The sequence below is a fragment of the Hyaena hyaena genome, unplaced genomic scaffold (assembly GCF_003009895.1).
Source record: "Hyaena hyaena isolate Hyena2069 unplaced genomic scaffold, ASM300989v1 scaffold_182, whole genome shotgun sequence".
Classification (NCBI taxonomy): Eukaryota; Metazoa; Chordata; class Mammalia; order Carnivora; family Hyaenidae; genus Hyaena; species Hyaena hyaena.
In genome coordinates this window covers 672,777-698,667 of record NW_024080814.1, presented here as the reverse complement: position 1 = coordinate 698,667, position 25,891 = coordinate 672,777, and the positions used below count along the sequence as shown (strand labels likewise).

General features: G+C 39.0%; 1 protein-coding gene across 8 annotated transcripts in view; it reads left to right on the top strand.

The window, feature by feature from the left end:
* The window catches only part of PPFIBP1 (PPFIA binding protein 1), a 168,952-nt gene that overhangs the window by 121,083 nt on the left and 21,978 nt on the right, over positions 1-25,891 (top strand). For 4 of the 8 annotated variants that reach the window (XM_039240835.1, XM_039240834.1, XM_039240831.1 and 1 more), the window contains 9 exons: positions 1,023-1,136; positions 2,042-2,173; positions 8,425-8,517; positions 10,538-10,652; positions 12,632-12,664; positions 14,721-14,782; positions 17,815-17,899; positions 20,432-20,586; positions 25,545-25,660. In XM_039240835.1, the coding sequence (XP_039096766.1) occupies positions 1,023-1,136; positions 2,042-2,173; positions 8,425-8,517; positions 10,538-10,652; positions 12,632-12,664; positions 14,721-14,782; positions 17,815-17,899; positions 20,432-20,586; positions 25,545-25,660 (905 nt within the window). The remainder of the gene's footprint in view (positions 1-1,022; positions 1,137-2,041; positions 2,174-8,424; positions 8,518-10,537; positions 10,653-12,631; positions 12,665-14,720; positions 14,783-17,814; positions 17,900-20,431; positions 20,587-25,544; positions 25,661-25,891) is intronic. The other 4 variants (XM_039240830.1, XM_039240836.1, XM_039240832.1 and 1 more) reach the window with 4 other exon arrangements.

Genomic DNA, 25,891 nt, shown 5'->3' with positions numbered 1-25,891 from the left:
CAAAAATCTGAATATTTCTGAATTCGAATTTATATAATTTTTCAGTTTCAAAAATGATACTGTGAGTCAAACAAAACATAAAGTGAGTAGTAGAGTCTGGTTATTAGCCAAACTTGAGTTCTCTTCTTTGTAACGTTTTAAATGCCTGACAGATATTTTTATTTTGGTATTTGAGCTAAATGATCTGCAGTATATTTACCAGGCTGGTGATTTTTGGGAACAGACTCAGAGTTTCAATAACCACTAACGATAAGAGACTAATCCAGTGTCTCTTTGTGGGTCTTGAGTTACAGCCTGGAGTTGAACACACGTGTAGATAACATGATCATGAACGATCTCTTGGAATCTGAGTTCCCCGGAACCTTTTCTTTACTCTTCTTGAAGTACCAGACCTGAATAGTCCTTCTCTTTCACACATTAACTCCATTGTCTCTCTTTTTATTTTTATTTTCTTTAATATTTTTATTTATTTCTAGGAGAGAGAGAGAGAGAGAGAGACAGTGTGAGCAGGGGAGGGCTAGAGAGAGAGGGAGATACAGACTCTGAAATAGGCTCCAGGCTCTGAGCTGGCAGTCAGCACAGAGCGCGATGCGGGGCTCGACCCCACAAACCACGAGATCATGACCTAAGCGAAAGTCGGACGCTTAACCGACTAAGCCACCCAGGCGCCCCAAACTGCATTGTCTCTCTTAATCTATCTCCCAGTCCCACTCTATGCCCCCGAAAAAGATGATTTGTTAACATGCCCTCTTGCATAAAATGGTTGAAATGGTTTTAACCTATAAATATAAAGTACTGCACATTCCCAGTCACCCCAACCTCCTTAAAAAATGGAGCCCTCAGATCAACAAGCATCTTAAATAGGAGTGTGAAGGACTGCTGTCTTATAAATTCACAGGTGGTGCCTTTACAACCAAAAGAGTAGTGATGCCATTCTAGTTTTTGTTCTATTTAGAGACATAATGTTTGCAGTGGGGCCCAAATTCTTCCTAATCCATTGTAGTATTTTGCTCTAAATACAGGTTAGTGTGTTAACAGACCAGGTAGAGGCTCAGGGAGAGAAGATCCGAGACTTGGAGTTTTGTCTTGAAGAGCACAGGGAGAAGCTGAACGCCACCGAGGAAATGCTGCAGCAGGTAACGTACAGAAGCTGGCACCAAGATGCGGTTGTCTTGCTCAGCTCTTTGAAATGCTACATTTACGTGCTGTGTTCTCTCTGATGCAGCAGTAAATCTCATGACTCAGACTGCATATTTTAAGCAAAAACTTAGAGTAGCAGGGTCTTAAAACTTCATGTAATTAGAATCTGGAATAAAACACTGATAGGATTGAGATAATTTTAATGTTCTTTATGCTTTCATATGGTTTCCTAACACCGACACGGGAGCATAGAGTGTGTGATTAAGAGGAAAGGTAAGTACCATGACTAACTGAAAAAACAAAACAAAAAAACGCAAAAAAAACCACCCTAACTTGTATGAGTACACATGCGCGCGCACACACACATACGCACACACACAGTGTTCATATTTGAGAAGACCTATAATATGTATAGGGTACACTCTGACCACCTGGAAGGAGACTGTTTGGTTTGAGTCCTCTCTCTGCCATTTCCTTGCAGAGAGTTCTTAATCTCTCTGTTCCTCACCTTCCTTATTTGTTGAATGAGCCTAATTCAGGAGTTCTCCTGAGGAGCTTTTACTTTATAAGGTTGTTTTGAGGATTGAGCCAACTAAAACATGTGAGAACAGTGCCTGCCACTTAGCAAACATGTCATCATCAGTGTCACCATCAGGCTCAGCAGCATTTAAGGCTTATATATATATAGATGTATCTGTGTAATGTATGTCTCCCCAGTAACAGGCATGTGTTCATCTGCTCAATGAAAGCTAACTAAAGCAAATAATTTTTTCAAATGTTATCTATTCAATAATTAACATCTCCCAACTTGATAGTTAACTGCTTTGCAGTTCAGAGACCCATCCCTATGTGGCTGTTGATAATATCACCGCTTTTGAACGTATCTCTTAAATCCTCATAGGAGCTTCTGAGTAGGACGTCCTTAGAGACTCAGAAGTTGGATCTGATGGCGGAAATCTCTAACCTGAAGCTAAAACTGACGGCTGTAGAGAAGGACAGATTGGACTATGAAGACAGGTTCAGAGACACAGAGGTAAGGGACACCCTCTCTCTATACAGATAGATATACATATGTGTGTGTGTATCTCCACACATACCTCTAGAGCAAGAGGAAATTCCTTGTAGGGGGAGGGGGGCGTTAATTACTATGTGCTCTCACTCTTCCATACTTCCTTTAAGAATAAACTTGAAGTACATTGACTTTTTATTACTAAATGCTAAATGGCAATATTTATTGTGAGAGTTTTGATATTAAATAATAATCCTTTTATTAGTCTTTAGAAATACTTTTGACTTTATGACATTTGGAGCTTCTGTCTAATAGTCTGTCCATCCTCTGTCCATCCATAGTGGTTTTCTTCATCGTGGAAATAATGAAGCTATTTAAAAGCTATTATTTTTTAAAGTTTATTCATTTGTTATTTCTGAGAGAGAGAGAGAGAGAGAGCGAGCACACAAGTGGGGGATGGCAGAGAGAGGGAGACACAGAATCTGAAGCAGGCTCCAGGCTCTGAGTGGTCAGCCCAGAGCCCAACTTGGGGCTCGAACTCACAAACCCGTGAGATCATGACCGGAGTTGAAGTCAGACGCTTAACTGACTGAGCCATCCAGGTGCCCCTAAAACCTATTATTTTTTTTCTTTAATAGTTTATTGTCAAATTGGTTACCATATAACACCCAGTGCTCATCCCCACAAGTGCCCTCCTCCATGTCCATCACCCCCCTTCCCCTCTCTCCCACCCCCATCAGCCCTCAGTTTGTTCTCAGCATTCAAGAGTCTCTCATGGTTTGCCTCCCTCTCTCTCCCCAACTATTTCCCCACTTCTTCTCCCACATGATCTTCTGTTAAGTTCCTCCTAACTCACCTATATGTGCAAACATATGGTATCTGTCCTTCTCTGCCTGACTTATTTCGCTCAGCATAACACTCTCAAGTTCCATCCACGTTGCTACAAATGGCCAGATTTCATTCTTTCTCATTGCCATGTAGTCCATTGTATAAATATACCACATCTTCTTGATCCATTCATCAGTTGATGGACACTTAGGGTCTTTCCATGTTTTGGCTATTGTTGAGAGTGCTGCTGTGAACATTGGGGTACATGTGCCCCTATGCATCAGCACTCCTGTATCCCTTGGGTAAATTTCCAGCTACTGCTGGGTCATAGGAGAGTTCTGTTATTAATTTAAAAGCTATTATTAAGTTACACTGATTGTTTACTGTATAATAAGTTTTTAAATATATATAGGAAGCATGCTTTCATTATATAACAAAAGAACAGATTTTTGGAGTTTATTTAGTTTGGCCTTCTACTTTGGGTCTATTCCACACATAAATCATTCCAATTAAATAAAGGTCACTAAACTTTTGTGAAACTTGGGATAGATTCTACAACTTGAAATACTCATTTTGTGGTTAAACCAGCTTTGTTTTTTGTACTATTTTATTGTTAATCTGGGTCTTTTATTTGCTTAATTGTTGTTGGGGAAAGAGCATATCCATTTGAAATTTATTTATTTGAAAAGAAGTGGGGCGCCCATGCAGCTCAGTCAGTTAAGCGTCTGACTTTGGCTCAAGTCATGATCTCAACAGTTCGTGGGTTCGAGCCCCGCCTCGGGCTCTGTGCAGACAGCATGGAGCCTGGAACCTGCTTGGCATTCTGTGTCTCCCTCTCTCTGACCCTCCCCTGCTCAGGTTCCATCTCTGTCTCTCTCTGAAAAGTAAACAAACAAACAAAAAAAAAAAAGGAAGAAAGAAAAGAAATATGAAGAGCTGCAAGACTTCCTTATCTCCTAGGGCCATCTCTTTTTCCTCTATTTTTTTCCTCTATGGAGAGTTGTTATACTGGATTAGAAAGTGGGAACCAAGAAGAAGAGAGAAGAAGAAATCATTTAAGTACTTTTCCCCTCTGTTTTCATTTCAAACATTTATTTCAAGCCAATTACATACCATCATAATATGAGGCGCATTATGTGTATTAGCCACTGTGTGAAAGTCCTGCATTGATTTGATGTGACGAGATTTACTCCATTGCTATTTTCATAGTTGAAATTTCTGTGAAAGGTGGAGCTGTAATGAAAAGTCTTGGCATATGTATTACTTCCTCAGCAGCAAAAGGAAATCCCTAACCTGGTTCCTGTTTTAATCTAAAGCTCCTTGTTGGTCATCTGAATGAGCATGTTTCTCACTTGATTGGGACTGGGGCTCTTAAAACAGATTTCTCCAAAGTTGTCACTTTTGTGCTTTCTTTAAAAATCTATTTGGAGGGGCACCTGAAATGAGATGACAAAATCACTTTGTTTATGATTTAAAGTGCATGAGGGGCACCTGGGTGGCTCAGTTGGTTGAATGGTTTGACTTTGGCTCAGGTCCATGATCTCATGGTTCATGAGTTTGAGTCCTGCTTTGGGCTCTCTGCCATCAGCACAGAACCTGCTTCAGGTCCTTTGTCCCTCGCTTTCTCTGCCCCTCCCCTACTCATTCTCTCTCTCTCTCTCTGCATTCAAATGAGTGTTACCCATCAAAAAGCACTAAAATTCTTCATCAGATAATGCAGAAGAATAAATCAACCACATTTTTAAGAGTTGAAAAGTAAGGGCCTTATAATTACTGAAAAATGGGGTTTGCATGTCAAACTGTAAGTAATTATGGATTTGATAGAGAAAGAAAAATATAGTATGTGCTTCAACTTTTAATAGGCCATAGCATTCTTTCTTACCATCTATAGTCTACAGGATACAATAAATATGCTTAAATTCTTTTTTTTTTTAACGCGCTTACATTCTCTCTCTCTCTCTCTCTCTCTCTCTCTCTCTCTCTCACACACACACACACACACACACACACACAAATATATAAACATTTTTTTTCTTTTTTCTTTTAAAAATTTTTTTTAATGTTTTATTTATTTCTAGGAGAGAGACAGCGAGAGAGACAGTGCAAGCAGGGGAGGGTCAGAGAGAGAGGGAGTCACAGACTGAAACAGGCTCCAGGCTCTGAGCTGGCAGTCAGCACAGTGCCCTACGCGGGGCTCGAACCCACGAACCGCGAGATCATGACCTAAGCGAAAGTCGGACGCTTAACCGACTAAGCCACCCAGGCGCCCCTATAAACATTTTTAAAAAATCGGTGTGGATATTCCCTCTTTTTCCTTTCTCTGATTCCCTGATCCCATAGTTGCCACATAACACATTAGAGTGCAGTCCTCAGGTGGACTAGAGCTGAGGCGCTAACTGGTGCAGGGAAAGAAGTTCAAGTATTTAGGGATCAGGGGTTGGTCTTTTCCATTGTATACATGAAGTTTAGAGGGAGCCGTAACTTGTGAGACTGGTTAATTTGGATCTGAGATGTTAACCAAACATTGGGACTTAAATTGAAGTGACATGTCACAATTTTTTTCGTAAGACTCTAGAGCATTATTTACTTCTAAGTTTGCATTTTTTTTTAATAAAACTTTTTTTTCCTGGTACCTCCCTGCTTCACTCATGTACTTTTTTTTTTCTTTTCTTAACGTTTATTTATATGAGAGAGAGAGACAGAGAGACAGAGAGCGGGGAAGAGGCAGAGAGAGAGGGAGACCCAGAATCTGAAGCAGGCTCCAGGCTCTGAGCTGTCAGCACAGAGCCTGACGCGGGGCTAGAACCCATGAACCACAAGATCATGACCTGAGCTGAAGTCAGAAGACCTCCAACTGACTGAGCCATCTGGGCGCCCCTCATGCACTTTCAATCATAAGCAAAGTGATTTTTGTCATCACACTTTCAGTAAATTCAATCCCTGATAACTTTCTAATAAATATTCAACACTATTAGTAAAATATAGCATGTACATACTCTGAGATTATTAAGAAGTGTGATAAATTTTGTTACATATTAATTAAAATAATCCTCAAAATTAAAACTGAATTGAATATGTTTATTTTCCTATTATTGTTCCCTTAATAAAAATAAAACATTTGGGGGCAGCTCAGTTGGTAGAGAATGCTACTCGTGATCTCAAGGTCATGAATTCAAGCCCCATGTTGGGTGGGGAGGAGCCTCCTTACAATAAAAACAAATTTCCCTGGCTGTCTCACGAATCCAAAATTCCTTAACTTTGTTTTAGAATTTTAGATTATTTGGAGATTAATTTCTAAGGAAATACTGAAGTGGGGAAGAGGTATAGGCACTTTCAAAAGATTAGGGGTAAAAGTCTCGAAACCTTGGAATATTAAGGACTTGCCTGCCCCGGGAATGGCTGATAGGGGATGCTTAGCATTATTCAACAGTGCCCCCTTCTGGTAAGAGTACAGATGTCAGGAATTGAGCTTCTGTGGAGCCTGAAGAGTTTCTCTGAAAGGGAAAAGGGAGATTTTCATTTTAAACATTTTTAAAAAATGTTTTTTATTTATTTCTAGGAGAGAGAGAGCGTGAGCAGGGGAGGGTCAGAGAGAGAGGGAGTCACAGACTGAAACAGGCTCCAGGCTCCGAGCTGGCAGTCAGCACAGAGCCCGACGCGGGGCCCGAACCCACGAACCGAGAGATCACGGCCTAAGCGAAAGTCGGTCGCTTAACCGACTAAGCCACCCAGGCGACCCAGAGAGATTTTCATTTTAAAAAGAGCTGAAATTCTGATAGGAAATTAGTTGGAAATAATTCGTATTCCATTTAAACAATTTTTATATTACGGAGCCATTTCCAGATTTTCCAGCCTGGATTTTTATGGTTCAGGTTGGAGATTTACATTCATACTAACAGCGTTGCCACAAGGAATACTTCGGTAGGGTTTTGTTTTGTTTTTTTAAATAGAAAAATGACCTCAGTTAATAATTATATATGTTTTCTTCCATTATTTCTTCTTCTTTGCAAATTTGTCACTATTTCTGAAGGTAAAATAAAACAATACCAAATAGGAATTCAAAGCTTTTTAACTATGAGAGAGTGGGAAGATATATATGTAAAAAAAAGATGAAGGAAGATCACTAAGAATTCATATTATGCAAGGACGATTAATAAATGGGAGATAAATAAATGGGAGAAACTGACATTTTCCTTAAACATGACTCCTCAATGTGTAGATAAAGAATCACAAGCAAAATGTTAAATGATGTCACACAGTTCATGACCTCATTGATGAAAGGAAAACATAGATGTCCTCGTATTGAAACATTGTATTAATAATTGCAATAATAGCTAATGAGTAATTATTATGTAATAATGCTAAAAAATACTCTTGCCCCTTTTGCAAGAAACCACATCCAGTTTAAAAGCCTGTGGGTTTGGGGTGCGTGGGTGGTTCAGTCGGTTAAGCATCCAACTTCAGGTCATGATCTCGCCATTCCCAAGTTCAAGCCTCGCTTCAGGCTTTGTGCCTACAGCTTAGAGACTGGATGGAACCTCTTTCAGATTCTGTGTCTCCCTCTCTCTCTGCCCCTCCCCCCTCATGTGCTCGCTCTCTCTCACTGTCTCTCACAAAAATAAAAATAAAAATAAAAGCCTGTAGGTTTTCTGGAATGTGTATTTCCTTGCTGCATCCCTTTCCCTATGTGTGAATCATTACACAAAAAAAGTTTAGAATAACCCCTCGTTAAGAAAGTTTTACTTCGGGGCGCCTGGGTGGCTTAGTCGGTTGAGCGTCCGACTTTCGCTTAGGTCATGATCTCGCGGTTCGTGGGTTTGAGCCCCGCATCAGGCTCTGTGCTGACTGCCAGCTCAGAGTCTGGAGCCTATTTCAGAGTCTGTGACTCCTTCTCTCTCTGACCCTCCCCTGCTCACGCTGTCTCTCTCTCTCTCTCTCTCTCCTAGAAATAAATAAAATATAAAACAAAAAGAAAGTTTTACTTCTTAAAGCATTGCTCTATTTTTTTTTTTTTATGGCATTTTGGTGTAATTCTCTTCTGTCATGTTAATTTGTGGCTCAGGAATAAGGACTTGTAAACTGAGGAACAAAAATACTAACCATTGGTGGGGTGGGGTCTTTATGGCTTATGGTAAAAAAAAGTCTCCTTCACAGTATTTGAAGTTGGTATTATTTAGCATTCTAAATTCCTTTTCTGGGCTCTAGACAAAAATATGTCACTGTTTCTCAGAACACTTAAGACAAATTTTACAAGCAAATTGGGTTTTTTAGAAAGTAGTTGTAGAAAAAGTATCATGAAAACTTTAGGATTATTTTCTTTTTCCTATTCCAAATATAACATTATATTATGACAATATATTTGTAAATGACAGGGCCCTGTCTATTTGGTATAGGTAAGTGTGTTGCCACTTTCCTAGTATATTTCATTGTTTCCTTTTTTTTGACAGGGGCTAATGCAAGAGATCAGTGATTTGAGGTTAAGAGTCACTGAAATGGACAATGAAAGACTTCAGTATGAAAAAAAGCTGAAATCAACCAAAGTACGTTTTCTCAATGGCCAAAATGTTTAACCACATGACTCACTACTTACCTGTAATCAATACTATAAATAAGTTTTCAACTTAGTGTATGATAAAGAGATATTTTACAAGCGATTGAAAGTTTTCCCCAGGCTGGAGACCTTCTCGAATTTAAGCACTACTATTCTGCATAAAAATCGGGACTTAACTAATCGAGTAAAACGTAACCTGTTATTTCTCTTAATTACCTAACCTCCTTTATAAATTGATACTATTTTCTTGGTTATTTAGGCTTGTCTTTTTCTATCTATAGTTTTCTTTCACACCTCTGTCTCTCTACCAGTCTTTAATGGCCAAACTTTCTAGCATGAAAATCAAGGTGGGTCAGATGCAGTATGAAAAGCAGCGGATGGAGCAAATATGGGAGTCTCAGAAGGTGTAGTAGACCTTGGGTAATGGGGTGCTGGGCCTGTTGCTTTCTGGCTTGTGCTGTTTTGCTGTGATGGTGTTTTTAGTAGCATGTGCATTCATTTTGTGTGTGTCATTTACTTTTTAAAAATCCATCGAAAGCTGATGAAAGGGACGAGGAGATCCCTGTTTTCAGAAATGTACGACATAATTAGCGAGAAATAATAAACCATATTTATAAACTAAATCTCAACCCTCTTAGAGTATCTGAGATCCAAGCACGGTAAAATAATTGCAAAAATGCACCTGTGAAAAAAATCCCGTTTTGTATCAGTAGTAAAGACTGCTTTTTCCTTTGGGGCTTTCTTGAAGGTCAATGTCTACGGCAGTTAATTGTGTCGTGGCAGTGAATTGAAATTATTACTTAAAGGAGGCTTCTTGCCAACGCTACTGAAAATTCTTTGTACTCGGTCTCCACTCCTATCATAAGTTAAAAATATAGAGCCAACTTTCTGGCTTCATTGGAGATCTTCTCATAATAAATACGTTTAGAGACTGAAAATAAAATGTTTCTCAAATATAAAAGAACATTTATTAGCACTGCATAGCTTTTTTTCTGTGTTCAGTACAACCAGCAAGATTTAAATTTGCTAATGCTAAATTCTTCACCAAAATTAAGCTGAAAATTAATCCATTAGTAAATAGATAGAACTTTGGACTTGGAATCTTTAATAGCTGTGTAGTAAAAAAGAAGAGGGGGATTTAAAATCCGTTTACTCAATCTTTTCTCCAATGTTGCTGGAGATTCTGTTCTTTTGGTGTTGAGATTGAATTATTTAGTCCCACGATTTGGCTAACATTGTTAATTGCCTCCTACCATACCTGTTAATTAAACTCTACCTTGTCCAGGGAACATAGGTGACATCTAGAAACACTAAATAAATCTCTGTCAAGTCTTAATATTTATTTTCCAATTTGCATTTTATTTTGCTTTTATGACAGAGTGTCTAATTTGATTATCATCCTTGATTAACTTGGGGAGTTTTTAAAATTTTTTTATTTAACATAAGATTTAAACATTAGGGCCACCTCAGTCCTAATTACACTTTAAAAGATTTCGTTTTATTTATTAATTTAAAAAAAATTTTTTTTAATGTTTTATTTATTTCTAGGAGAGAGAGAGAGAGAGAGAGACAGCGTGAGCAGGAGAGGGTCAGAGAGAGAAGGAGTCACAGACTCCGAAACAGGCTCCAGGCTCTGAGCTGACAGCACAGAGCCCGACGCGGGGCTCGAACCCACGAACCGCGAGATCATGACCTAAGCGAAAGTCGGACGCTTAACCGACTAAGCCACCCAGGCGCCCCTAAAAGATTTCATTTTAATTTGGTCCCACAGAGACTTGAAATGCTTCTGCCAGAATTATTGTACTCTGACTTTCATTAATTGTCTTGCTTCCGGCTTCCCATCGCCACTGTCTGATTTCTGAAGTCTGCATCTCGATCCCTGTCGTTTTTTTTGTTTTGTTTTATTTGATTTCATTCACAAAAATGAATGATTGATTTGAAAGTTAACCTGCTGCCTGAATATTCTCTTCTGGCCATAAGCTGTTTTAAAACAGATTTCTCATTTTTAGGATGAACTGGCATCTTTAAAAGAACAACTGGAAGAGAAGGAATCTGAAGTAAAAAGGCTACAGGAGAAATTGCTGTGCAAGATGAAAGGAGAGGGGATGGAAATTCTTGATCGAGGTAGCTGTATACATTTGACATTTGTTATCTTTGTTGAAATCCTCCCTAGTCAACCCTCCCTGTGCTCCCTCAGTCTGTACAAGAACCCAGTCTTGGTGGATGTGTAATTTCAGAGAAAGGGCAGAGTAGCAGAAACCATCTAAGCCCAGGACAGCAGAGAGCCCTGAGACCCTTGCCTGTGCCTGGAGATCTGTTAGCTTCCTCTTCAGCAGCTGGAGAGGGCAGCTCTGAACTTCAGTGGATATTTATTTAAGATTACCAAGTTGTAAATTCTCATGAAAGAGTTCTTGTTCAAATTGCAGTATAAGGGAGTGTCCGAGAGCATTCAAAGGACCCATCATTATGTCCCAGGATTATTTTCCTCTGACTTGAAACACCACAAAGTAAAGAGATTTAGAAACCTTGCCTGCCCTTTTGAAAGAAGAGAGGAAAAGACTGCATCTTTGGAAAATCAGAGAAAACTTACTGTGGATTGAGCCCTCAACCTGCTAGAAAGCAAAAATAGGGAAATTCTGGTTTTGAAAAAAGTGTGTGAATTTATCAACAATTTTTCTCATAATTGAGGTGGTTTGTTTTGAAAATGGCATGGACTGTAGATTTTAATGTACATTATATTTGACAGAAAATAACTTGAATGAAATGGGGTTTTTATATTATATTTGGAAACAAATATGCTCATAACACCTGACAACATTAGGTTCAATTTAACCTTTCTTTGCTGTTACAGAGTATTGTGGCCCTGCAGAAAAACAAAGCAATCTGACTCTTTGAAACAAAAACATTGCATTTAGTGTAGCTTTAGGTAACATCATTGTCTGCACAATGAAGGCCTTGAATTAGGGTAACCTAATACAATGTCTTTCTCGGTTCTAGAATACCCTGGCTTTATATACCTGTAGTTATTGCATTCCTCTATGGATCAGAGGAATAATTCATCAATTGTTGAGGAACATGGATTTTCTCCCTTGTGTATTTTGGCATATATAGAATCTGTGTGTGTGTGTGTGTGTGTGTGTGTGTGTGTGTGTGTGTGTGTGTGTTAAGTAAGCTCTACTCCCAACATGGGGCTTGCACTCATGACCCCGAGATCAGAGTCACATGCTGTAGCAACTGAGCCAGCCAGTTGGCCCCAGAATTGTGTGTCCTTAAAGGACACTCACAGGCAGGTCATGCTTCTAGGGTTTTAAGAATAAAATGGAGGAGCACCTGGCTGGCTCAGTCAGTGGAGCCTGTGACTCTTGATCTTGGGGTTGTGAGCTCAAGATCCACATTGGATGTAGAGATAACTTTAAAAAAAATAAAGTTTTAAAATATAAGAAAAGAATAAAATGGAATCATAGGACTTATGGACTAGGTGATGTGTTAGAGTAGTGGTACCCAAAGTCTGATCCAAAGACTGATACTGGTCTGTGAACTGCTGTTACCAACGCACAACCAGGGAAATATGAGGGTTGAGAGCAGTGTTTAAAAACTTCATGGCAGTCTGATGTTGGCATAACATCTAATCGCATGGGCAGTGGGCTCCTCTTCATTGAGGGCATAGACCATTTCAGTATCGTTGAATTTGAGTGGTGAGTTTCATTGACATAGCAATGTACTCAGCCCCTTCAGGAATGCATATTGTTGAACTATAGCAGACATGTAACAATAACCAAAGCATCACTACTGGTTTTTCACCACATATGGTGTAAGGAGTGCATGTACTCCGCAGGCCTAATTTTAATACAAGAAAATTGACAGAGGTGAGAACTCAAATATAGTTCTTTTGTTTAATTATATTCGATTCTCTTTCTAACTTTACACAGAGCATTATATATTGTAGTGCCATTTGTAAAGTTACAAAATAGTGCTTAATATCCAGTTTTTATGGGGTTAACATTTCTTTATTTTAGGTAAAAGGAGACTAAATAATAGTGCTTTTAAAATATTCATTGTTGTAATGTATACTAACTTCGAATTTGATGGGTTTTCCTGCACAGATGAAAATTTTAAAAAGAAGCTCAAAGAGAAAAGTAAGGTTTTTGGTGTATTTCCATCAGCCTTTACATTCACCAAAAGTACTACTTGGGCTGTTTTTGCATGTATTTTCAACATTTCTCTCACCAGAGATGTAAAGTTGCTTCATCAATAAGCTCTCCATTTCTTCAGAGGACACAGAATAGAGGGTAAATAAACAAACAATTAAAAACAAGGAGTAAAAAGGTCATTTTGCAGATTTTTTCTGATTCGGCCCTTTTGCTTCACAGGATACAGCAGAGCACCCAGAGTGGTGGGGGTTCCAAAGCATTTTCTTCGTGGTCCAGGAGATAGAGGGTTAGAGGAGAAAATTGAAATGACTTGTCAGTGTTTTGTAGCTCTCTTTTTCACTGAGATCTGCATTAGGAATGAAACATACCCTTGTGGTGTTCGAAATGAGATTGTACCCAGGCCGACTAACAGAACCCAGATCACACAGTGTAGCATAAAGATAAATCCTTCATGGGCTCTTTGCTCCAGATATTGATTTCTTAAGAGAATTTGGCATCAAAAAAAAGAAAAGAAAGGAAAGAAAGAGAAAAAAGCAATTTCTACAGAATATACCTTAATTGAATATGTTAGGGGCACCTGGGTCGCTTGGTCGGTTAAGCATCGACTTTGGCTCAGGTCATGATCTCATGGTCTGTGAGTTTGAGCCCTGAGTCAGGCTCTGTGCTGACAGCTCAGAGCCTGGAGCCTGCTTTGGATTCTGTGTCTCCCTCTCTCTCAAGCCCCCCTTCTGCTCACACTCTGTCTCTAACAAAAAATTTAAAAGAAATGTTACATCAGGGTTTACAATGCACCACTGTTTTAAAAATGAAGTAGTATTTGTTTTTCCTCAGAAGCAGGTAACTTTTTTTTTTTTTTTTAAATGGTTTATTTATTTCCAGGAGAGAGAGAGAGACAGTGTGAGCAGGGGAGGGTCAGAGAGAGGGGGAGTCACAGACTCTGAAACAGGCTCCAGGCTCTGAGCTGGCAGTCAGCACAGAGCCTGACGCGGGGCTCGAACCCACGAACCGTGAGATCATGACCTAAGCGAAAGTCGGACGCTCAACCGACTAAGCCACCCGGGCGCCCCTGAGAAGCAGGTAACTTTAGTTGAATTTTTTTCTCTCTTTGATTTTTTTAAATTTGTGATTTCATTTTAGGTTGACTTTTCCATCTTAAAATATTTATTTATTTATTTATTTATTTATTTATTTATTTATTTATTTATTTATTTATTTTTGAGAGAAAGAGAGCGAGAGAACACGCACGCAGTCATGTGCACATGCATAAGTGAGGGAGGGGCAGAGGAAGAGGGAGAGAGAGTATCTCTAGCAGGCTCCAAGCCAAGTGGGGAGCCCCACACAGATTCCTTCTCACAACCATGAGGTCATGACCTGAACTGAAATCAAGAGTCAGACACTTAACTGACTGAGCCACCCAGGCGCCCCAGTATTTTTTCTTTTGTTATTAAAGTAATGTGCTTTTGTATTAGGCCATAATATTTTAAGGAAAATCACATTTACCTTACTTTGACTTTTACGTTTTAAAATAGTGTTGGAAATGATGTTTATAGATGAAGCAAAGTACTTATTATCCTTCTGTATGGAGCCTACAACCAGCTGCTTAGCATGACTACTCATAAATGCCACATTCCATCAGGCTCTTACTTCATGTCTCCATCTTGGTTAAAACGGAGTATCATTTTTCTCTGTTTGTCATCATGTACACTGTTCATTGCTTTCACCCACTGCTTTCTAGGTTTTCTTTTTGGAAAACTCCATGTTTTCATTGTTTTAGCACTGGAATTTCATCTTCAGTGTTCTTGTGAAGATTTTGTTTTGCTTTGAGAAGGGTAGTTAGCTATCACTTACCCTTATTGTTTGCTTTCTGGAGTGATGACTGTTCAGGTGACACAGAAGGTGTTCATTTTTCAGATTTTCCCTAAAAGGAGGATATGGATGGTAAAAGTTTCATTAAAACATTTCAGTCTGAAGAGTCAGCCTCTTGTTCTTTTCACACCTGTTAATTAAACTGACCTCTGATATGATGTTGTGATATTTTCAGATATCGAAGTACAAAAAATGAAAAAAGCTGTGGAGTCTTTGATGGCAGCAAATGAAGAAAAGGTATCTAGATGGAATTATTTATATGGATGTGTAATACCATGGTGGTCATTCCTTGCACTTTCTTGAGATATGTCACCTTGGAAGAACATATGCTAAACACTGCTGACGCTGAGGGACAACCGTTCCTTTCTATACAAGTATGGCCATGCTCAGTGGTGGGAGCTGTAATTGTGACTGTGGACAGAGGACCGGCAGCCCCCAGCACTGACTCCACTAAGAATTCCCTCCCCTCCCCTCCTCTCCATGAATTTGGAAAATGTTCAAGCTCTCAGATCATTTCTCTATATTCAGATGGGAGACGAGAGAAAGGATACAGTCCGTGATGTATCCTTTCTGTGGTCACTGGAAATCCTAGGCCAACGTGAACTCTGAAGGAGGTGGCCCATGACAGCTGTAGCTTCATGATGGTGTTGATTTTATTTGTATTCTTTCCTTCTCACTCCTGGATTCTTTCACATCAGGGATTGTCTCTGTTCCCCTGAGAGATGAGATATGAGGAAACAGAGGCACAGGCACTGAAATCAAGTGTGGCCCCAGGCTGTTTTAGCTACTCTGGCCAAAAGCCAAAGTCTCCAGGAATTCTTTTCTCCCACTTGTTTCTCTCACTTTATCCTGCTTAGAGCAGGGATCCAATTACCTACTAAAACAAGGTGTTTCTTTGTGCTCTACCTGATCAGCTATATATCCAACTGGCAGCAACAGTTGGGTTCAACTCCTTGTCGTCAGAACTACTTTTATTTCATGTTCCTCAATGAATGGAACAAGGAGGCATTTTCCTGAGGAAAGAGTAATTCAAGGGAGTAAAAAGCAAATGCCAAAGAACTTTGTCTTGATCTTTTTCTCTCATCTCGTTTCTTTCTCTGACTTCTATGTTTGCCTCTCATTCTCTTCAGTTGCTCTTTATTATATGGAAATTAACTCACTATCGTGCCACACACCAGGTTTCTTTTTTGCTAGTCTTTCCCCCTATTCCATAAAAAGGAAAGTCATTAGCAAGGTGCCCACATGACTTTTACTTTTTAAAAATAATCATTGAAATTCATTTGCTTTTAATTTCCCTCTCCCAAAGAGCAACAATAACAAACAAAACTCCCAATGTTGACTGAGGGCTTATTAGACACTCAATCTGCTTGATTGACATAAGTCTTTAGTAGTTCCAGAAAGCTTCAAAGAGGCCATATTTGAGCAAAATCTGAGGAAAAGCAGGAGTTGTTCATTAGGAAAATGAAAGCTTCTGGGGAAAGTATCTATGGCCCAAAACATGTCTCAGAAGCAAGGCTTGAGACAACCAGTGCATCCTGGGAAAGTTCAGAATGAGATACAGGTGGAGGAGTGGATGAGTTTGACAGGGGAGCTGCTGTGAGGTGCTGGGCAAGCTGGAGCACTAAGCTAATCATTTGGGGTCTTAACTGTAGACTTGGACAGTGACATGATTTAAATTGTCACTTTAGAATGTGAACTCTAGTGGTAAGACAGAGGCAAGAGTAAGGGAGGAAGAGTTAGGACAGAAAAATTAAGAGGCTGCTAAGTAGTCTAGGTGAGAAATGAAGAGGGGTCAGAATAAGGCAGTAGCAGTGAAGTGGTGAGGACGAAAGAGATTTTGCAGAAATATACAGATTGACAAGATTTTTTTTTAAATTTGAATTTGAGAATAAGTTTCTAGTTTGAGTAACAAAGTGAGTGACAGTGCCCTCAAAGAGTTATGGGAATCCAAGCAGAGGCTTGAGTACTGAGGGCAAATAATGAGCTTAATTTTAGGTACATTCAATTTGATGTGCTCATGAGACATCTAAAAGGAGATTTCTCATAGAAAGAACGTGAACCTAAATTTTAGGATTAATGTAGAATTACAGATTGGTGGGGAATGGACCCCATCAATTTTAGGAGAAATACAGAATTGTAGATTGCTGGGGACTAGACTGTAGTTAGCTTTTGCTCCATGACAAATCACATACATTATTTCTCCTACTTCTGAGGGTTGGCTAGGTGGTTGTTCTGGTCTGGGCTGGCTTTGCAGATCTCTACAGTTAGCCAGTGGATGTGATGGGGCTGGATAGTCTAGGATGATGTGACTCACATGCCTGGTGATTAACGGATTTCTATAGGTTGGTCCCATCTGGGATGTCTCTTCTCCAAATGATCTCTCATTCTTCAGTAAACTAGCCTGTGCTTCTTCACATAGTGCCCACAAGGTTCCCTAGAACAGAAAAAAGAGGCCAAGCCCTAATGTGCAAATAAATACATTTCAAGCCTTTTCTTATACCACATTTGTTTATATCTCTTTGGCTAAACCAAGTCACATGGCCAAGCCCAAAGTCAGTGAGGGAGGAGCTAGAGAGCCCATTTTTATAATCCACCAGAATGAGGGTAAAGGACAAAACCCGGAAGTGCTAACATTTTATGGTCTGGGTTGGCCAGATAGTGGGGGTTGTGGAAGTAGAATATCTTATCCAGTCAAGGGATTAAGAAAATCAAAGTAGAAGAAAAGAAAATAGTAGAAAGAAAAGGGAACGACGAAGGAAAGAGTAGGGTCAGTCAAGCACCAAACAGAGGTCAAATTAGAAAAAGGATGAAAAGTGTTCATTAGTTTAGTAAATAGAAAGTCTGTAATGACTAATTGAAGCAACTTTGGCTGAGTGTTTTGTGAAGGGAAAAGCCAGATGGTGACTGATGACAGCTGATAAAGATAGGTGTAGACCTTTCTTTCAAGACCTGACCTAGAAGTTGGAGAGGAAAATAATTAAAGTTGATTTTTTTCTTGTTTTTTTTTTTTTTTTTTTTTGTATCTTATTACCTTGTTTTTTGTTTTTTAAAGATGGCAGCTGAAGGATAGGATCTCTAAATTTAGAGGTACTTCTTCTCTATATCTGATATATGTAGGAAAACTATTCTAGATATTACCAGCTTTACTAAAGTTTAGAAGTATTCTTTAAATAATGTAAATAATTCATGTCTACTTATTCTTTGTGTCACAATTAATTTTACTGGTTAAAATCAATAGCATTAAAGATGATAATTAATTTTATTAATAGGATCGGAAAATAGAAGATCTTCGCCAGTGCCTGAACAGGTACAAGAAAATGCAAGATACGGTGGTACTGGCCCAAGGTAAAAAAGGTAGCATAGCTCTCTAGGTTTTTCTACTTTACTTGATTTTAAGTGGCTATGAACTTTGACATTTGGCCTTGTTTTCTTTTGTGGAGCATATCCATTATTCCATATTAGTTCCTTCATTCATTCAACAGTATTATTAGGCGTCTATCCTCTGTGAGAGAATATGCATACCAATGAGGATACTGTAGATTGGTTGGTTGGTCAGGGAGCATCACTGGGTGGAGTTCATCAGACAGCATTCCAGAGAGAGAGAGGACAATAGTGTGTTCAAGAGCTTAGGAGGGAAAAGAGCTTGGTGTGTATAAGAAGTAAAAGAAGCTGAGTGTGCCTGGAAGGTACTGAGCAGGGGCAGAACAGAGATGAGCTGAGCTGATAGAAGTGAGTGCTGTCCAGGCAGTGTGAGACATTCAGCTCTTCTTTGAGCCCAGAGGGATCCACTGAAGGGTTTTAACAAGTCAGTAGTATCTGCATAACAAATGGACCATCGTGGGAGGAGGGACCTGTATGGGAAGGAAGAGAAGCCAATCAAAAGACTCCTGCAAAATTCCAGGTGGAATGATATGATGGTACTGATCGGAAATATATTTTGGTGTTAGAATCAACATTGGTGTGATGGATTAGATGAGAGTGAGGAAGAGGAAAGAATCAAGAAAGAGGGACTTTTCTGACTAAAGCAACCTGGGAGATGATGATTCCATTTACCAAGATAGAGAAGCCTAGTGGAAAAACATTGAAATGTGTTCAGCTTTGAATGTGTTAAGTTAAAAAAAAATCTGTCAGACATCTAAGTGAAAAAAAAAAAAAAAAGTCTGCTTTGATGGGGATTAAGGTGTGCATTTGTTGAGATGAGAACAGGGTCATGTATAGAAGTATTGCATTACTAGATTGTACACCTGAAACTAATGTTAACCCTGTATGTTAACTAGAATGAAAGTAAAAACTAAAAAAAAAGTCATCCCTTTTGTTTGATGTATTATTTTATCTGCTTGTAGTCCAGTTGGCCATTCTCCAGTATGGAAAATATCTGCGGGTCATTTAAAACAAAAACGTCAAGAACTTTGAAGGTTTTCTTGTTCATTAGCAGTGCATTGATGGGGTTATTTGCTCTAAAAGTAAGGACTGGTGATAAATCTTTTTGGAGGGTACTCATGAAACACTCAGATTTTGGAATTTTGATTTTGATGAGCCAGAAAGAAAGAAAATCCTACTTCAGACCAAGATTTCTGGGGTGAAAAAGAAAAGTTTTCATCTTTTGCTCACAGGGCTTAGCATATATCAAGACTCTGTAAATATCCTGATGAGTAAGCAAGTCAACCTTCATCAGTCCTTACGGGCAATTCTCATCACTTAGTACTTTCTATGCCTTCACGAAAGTGTCTTTTTTTAGACAGTATTGTAAATTCACAAGTGATTAGTTTTTACATAGTCATAACATTTAAAATTGATTTTAAAGAATCTCAACATTGTAATCCTTATATTTAAAAATCAAGGGAAAACATTAATTTCTGTAAACAGATTATTTCATAAAACATGTAGAAAATAGAGAAAAGGGGTAAAAATTGTTCATAATTGCACTGGCACCACTTTTGTCAATTTCATGTATTTTTCCCATCTTTTAAAATGCATGTAAATGTAGCTAAAAGAGGTAGTTTTTAACCACAATTGAAAATTATGTCCTGTTCTAATGAAGAGTTTATAAACAGTGATTTCTCACTAGGATTTATATTTATTTAGATAATCCTTAGAGAATGCTCATAATACCCAAATTCTAATAAAATTAGAATAAATATCTAATAAAACTTAAATGAAGAAGCTAAGTCTAGTTAATAGCTTTAGACGAGTATATGATTTGCCATTTTGTATTATTCAGCGAATAGTGTGTTAAGGATCATTCTTTGGTTTTAGAAAAGAGTATCTCACACTGTTGTCCAGTACTTAATCTTTTTCATCACTGGAAATTTAAAAGAAATTCTTAAAATTGCTGCTTTGCTGGATATATGATTGAATTTGTCCATAAGGCTATTCTTTCTGCCTTAAAATAAATGATATATTTATCCCCTTAAGGAATCAAAAGATTTCCTTTTTTCTATGTTTTTTTTTTTCCACAAACACGGTAGTAATGAAAATTGAGCTGTTTAATGGGTGACCATATTGCTATTCAGAATTACTTTGTGGTGCCAGTGGTATTCTCCCGCTTGGTTATTTCTGAACGGAAATTTGTAAAGCCCTAAAATCTGAAACAAAATTATGGGAGGATTATTGGACTAAATTAACTTTTGATTTCAATGCTGTGTGTCCATGATTATATCTATTAAAACTACCATGAATTAGTTCCTTTATTAATACCACCCCTGAGCCCCAGGTGCTCATAGTTTGAGATGTTGTAATTTTCTAATGATTTCAGGAGAAGCTGAGTCTTCAAGGTTTTGAGGATGAGAAAAAAAAGATTTATATTCAGTTAGTATTCTTCTTCCAAAAGCAAAATATAAATGAAAAGCTGCTGTTCTCCTTTTGTTTTGTCTTGTCTTTCCCTAGGCCAAGATGGTGACTTTGAAGATCTCCTCACATCGAGTTCCATCTCCACTTTGCTGGACGCACAGGGTTTTAGTGACCTGGAGAAAAGTCTGTCACCCACACCAGTAATGGGATCTCCCAGTCGTGATCCATTTAACACAAGTGTTCCAGAAGAGGTATTTACAAAGTCTCAGTTTCTTAATATTGAAGAGACTGTGTCACTGAAGGTTAGAATACTGTTGACAGCATGAAAGACACGGGATCTTTTCTCATTTCGACTACTGGCTGAGTCTTGGCAATTTTTGTGTCTCATAGGACTTCATTTGAAATGTGTGCTTTTTTCCCCTCTCTCTTTAATAAATAAATGCCTTGGGTGATGTCACAATTGCTTAAATAATTCAGGAAAAATATGGGAGAAAGAGGTCATCCTAAATAGGAGAGGATAATTTACTTATTAAAGAGTAAGTAAGGAATAAATGAAGTGGGGATAAAGTGTGATTATATAAAGTTGATTTTAGTTACTTCTGATGATGCCTCTGAAAAAGGATGGACTAAAATTTCCCTGACTTCTTTAGCCTTGGAAACAGTAACTGGACCCAAATACTCAGTCTTGAACTCATTTACTTTTCTTTCACATCCAACTGGTGCCAAAACCCATTTCCATTATCTATTGCAAACCACCCCAAAACGTTGTGGCTTGAATGACAATACTTATTTTGCTGACGGATCTGTGATTTGGGCAGGGCTCAGCAGGAACATTTCTTTTTCACTCCACTGGGCATCAGCTGGAAGGGCATGAAGGCTGGGGACTTGAGTCATTTGAAGGGTACTCATTTGTATGTCTCATGGGTGGGCTCCTGTTGGTTGGGACCTCAGCTGAGGCCCTAGCTGGAGCCACACATGACTGCTTGGCTTCTCAAAGCGCAGGGTTTAGGTCCTAGGGATGAGCATCCTGAGAAGAGAATGGGCAAATTTCTGTCACCTTTTCTGATATAACTCAGAAGTCTTGTAGCAGCTCTTCTGCTGTAGTCACGGGTCCACACACACTCACAGAGGGGAAGGATAGATCCTGCCTCTTGATGGACAAGTAACGACATCACATATAAGAAGAACACGTGGGGCGGCAGATACTGGTGTACCTGAATAGTACAATCCACTCCTCCAGTCTCCAGCTACAATAATTTACACCTCTCTCCCATGCAAAATACACTCACCCTCTCTTCAGAGACCTCTTGATCTCATTCCTGTTTGGCATCAGCATCCAGGATCTCGTCATCCAGACCAGGTCAAGATGTAGGTGAAGCTCCTCAGGAACATCAACTTGGGCATGGTTTCTCAGGCACTGCATTCCATTTACAGAACCAGGGACTTAAAGGTCAAGCTGTTTGTCCCCTACACACTTGCGGTAGTGTGGCGGGATAGGCATAACAACTGCTAGGCATTCCCATTTACAAAAGAGGGAGAGTGGAAGACACACAGGTATCATCAGTCCATAGCAATTCCAAAATCCAGCCAGCCCATGTTACCAGCTCTTTGACAGAGTCCAGTCCCCTGGGCATTTGGTTATTCCTTCTGAGTCATCTTTCCATTTCCCTAAGAAGGAACCTGTAATTGCAGATGAGTCGTTTTCTGTAAAAGTGTCCGTATGGGTCCAGGGCCTTCTGCGTTCTACTATCTCTCTGTCCCTGTCGGTCTAATTTGGTGTAATAGTTGATTCATTTGAGATTTCTTAGGAATCAATTTATAATCCACTCCATCAGGTAAAGCATATCCACAAATATCTTCACAATAAACCTTTTCCTACGTTAAGTTTTCTGTCAGGCTGCTTGGAATATCCCTTTACTTTTAGAGGTTTTGCTCTTTTTGAAGGGCTCACTGACATAGCACCTCCTTACATCTTCCTGAGGCCATAACAAAGGCACATCCATGGCTTCATCTTTAGACTGTTTTCCTGATAGCACCTCCGTCTTTGCTCTGAAACTCTTTGTTAATTTTTTTAAAAATGTTTTTATTTATTTATTTTTGAGAGGGAGGGAGGTGCAGAGAGAGAGAGAGAGAGAGAGAATCCCAAGAAGGTAGAGGTTGAACTCATGAACTGTGAGATCATGACCTGAGCCGAAATCAAGAGTCAGATGCTTAACCAACTGTGACACTCAGATCCCCCAAAAGTATTTCTTAATTTTAATGCATGTGCTGTTTAGAGAAACTAGGAATGGGAAGGGTTTATTTTTGTTTGTTTGCTTTATTGGTTTTTTTTTTTTTTTTTTTAATGAAACAATCTTGTCTCCCTTATGTTGAACATTTCTTTTTTTGGTCTTCTTTCCTTTTAACATTTTACTACACATGGTGAGAAAAACCCGAGGGGCATCTTTATTTTTCCTATCTGTTCCTAATAATGAGAGAATGAAATTTGAATTGAATGCAAAAGAATTCAAGGAGAAAATAATTAACATTTCTCTCTCAAATGTAAGACAGGGCTAAAGGATGTCATTAATAAGGAATTAGTGGGTAGGGGAAATTGGAGGGAGTTGGTTAAAAGGTGTAAGCTCCCAGTTATAAGACAAATGAGTGCCGGGAGTGTAATGTACAGCGTGATGCCTACAGTTAATGTTGCTATGTGGCATATTTGAGAGTTGCTAAGAGACTAATTCAAAAAGTTCTCATCACAAGGGAAAAAAAATGTTTTTCCTCCTTCTTTATCTTTCTTCCTTCTTTACTTCCTTCCTTCCTGTCCCTTCCCTTCCCTTCATATCTAGAAAAAGTGATGGATGTTAACTAGGCTTACTGTGGTGATTATTCCACCGTAATGTGTAAGTTATTATGCTGTATATCTTAAATTTATATTGTGCTGCATGTTAGTGATCTCTCCATAAAATTGGAAGAGAGAAATAAGGAGTAAGTTAAGGAATAAGAAATACTTAAGAGGGAAAAAAAAATTCCCTACTTGATAAATACATATTTATACTGAAGGGAAGACTAATATTTGACAGCCATTGAGTGTGCTGCATGTATACAGAAACACAGCTGTTCCGTGTAAGACATGCCTAGATAATCTCGTATCCTTAACACAAAGTCTTTGCTATGTGAATTCTACTTTAATGAGACTTTTAGTTTGGAACCAGAATGATTTGATGATGATTGAGCATGTTCAACCACATTGTTAAAGGAAAGCTAGGAGGGAGATTTTGAGGTTGGAGTTAAAGCCCTAAAGTTTGAAATGAAATGAAGAAAATGGGTCATTTGGTTAGTGGAGCCATCCACCCCCACCCCCACCCCCATGATTAAGAACCCAGGGAGCTACTGTGAGCTTCATACCTCATGGGTGATGGCTCAGTAAGTTGCCCAGAACTAATCATAAAGATTCAAAATAAATAAATAAACAAACAAACAAATAATTTTTTTTATTTTAAAAATTAAAAAAAAGTGAAATAATCTCCTACTTTACAATAAATATGACTTGCTGTTAAAGAATGAAATTCAACTGAATGATTTTTAAGGATCTTCCTGGCTTTCTTCGGCAATTTATGAATTGAGTAACGTCCACCTGAGCAGATGGAAAGGAACTCTAAGGATCTGTACAAAATGAAAGGCTTTTTTAGGCAGAAGGAAGCAGGAATGGGGTCATGCTAAGCACTTGCTGGTTTGTTCAAGTAGGGTTACTTTCCTTCTGTGCAGCGAAGGGAAGTCTTAGAGCAGAGTCAGGTAGCTTGTGTAGAGCAGGGAAGCACTGACTTGTTGACCTCCGCTTGCCTCTTCTGGGAGCACCGAGCAGAGAAAGTCAGGTAACTTTGGGTTTAATGACATGGAGCTTAATACAAGCCACTCCATCTTGGGCCTAATGAGGTTGTTTTAACAGACCTCACGTGTTATAACCATTTATAGTACCAAGGGAGGAGACCACCACTGGATAACTGAAACAAAATCCGCAAAGCCGAATTTATTGTTTATTTAACTAAATGAACTTTGTTGGTCAAAGACAGTCTCCTTGGCTGATCATACGTGGGGTTTCGGGGGATGCGTGGTGCTCAGGGACTGGTGGCCTTTCAGAGAGTGGAGTGAGTTGACATCAGCTGTGAATGTCTGGTTACAAAGGTGAGACTGTTGACTGATTGCCATCTAGAAGTGTGTTCACTGGTGTGAGTCCCTACCTGCCTGGCCAGGTTCAGAAGTGAAGAGCTGTCACTAATTGGCAAAGTGAATTTACTGAGATAAATTTAGTTTATTTTTCTTCACCAGAATTTTTTTAAGTGTTTTGCTTATTAGTTTATGACATGGTCACAGCCTAAGTGCTCTACAGTTGTTGGAAGCTATTTAAAGCCAGAGTATAACATTTCTTTTCCTAGATTTCCTCCCTAGGATACATATGGCATTTGTCTGGGAAAACGTACCATGCATTTTTGTTGTTGCTCTAATATTGTTATTAAGCAAAGTGCTTTAATTGTATCCACAAATTAACTGGTTGAACAACATTCTGTGTTAGACTGGTGGTAGAAATTAAAGTGAAAACAGGGTTGCCCGGGTGGCTCAGTCGGTTGAGCATCTGACTCTTGATTTTGGCTCAGGTCATGATCCCAGGGTCATGGGATCCAGCCCTGCATTGGGCTCTTTGCTGAGCATGGAGCCTGCTTGGGATTCTCTAACTCTCCTTCAGCCCCTCTCTCCCCACCTCTCTAAAATTAAAAAAGGAAGGAAGGAAGGAAGAAAAAAAGAAAAGAGGTGTGTTTACAAAGCACTTTATCCAAATCTCATCTTAAATCATGACAATCCTGTACGGTAGGCATTGGCCATTCTCATTGTACAGGGGAGAAAACTGACACGCAGTTAAATGATTTACCTAAGGTTCACTTAGGCAAGTATGTTTTAACTGGCGCTTCGAGTTGCCAGGTTGACTTACTTGATGGTATTTATTATGCTTTATTCAGAAACAAGTTCAACGCTGACCTTCCTCCAGAAGGTTTTCTCTGATGAACACTTATTGATGTTTATATCCTGAGACTGTTATGTAAATATAAGAATAGCATTCTGAACCCAGGTGTATGAAATTTTATCAGTAGACCATGTAATTGTCTTATTTTCTTTTCCTTTGTGACTTCTGTTTTGTTTGATTTTTGGCGTTTTTGTGATTCCGTTACAGTTCCACACCGGCATCTTGCAAGTTTCGGTCCCTTCGTTATCGCCAGCATCTAAGGGCTTGGAAATTGCCGAAAAAGCAAAATTGCCTCCTAAGCCAGAGACTTCGTTTGAAGAGAAGTACATCGTTTATGCCTTGACATTGCAATATAAGTGTTCAACAGCGTAGATCAGGCAAAGACCAGGATGCACTGCATTCATTTACAGACATAGTTTATGACAGAGACAAGAAACGGGAAGGCATGGGACCTGAAACAGGCCCAAGGGACCTGAAATCAGTTCTGTATTATTGAAATAAAAGGTGTGAAGCGAGGAGTCACAGGAGAGGAGTCGGGGGAGTGGGGGGTGTGG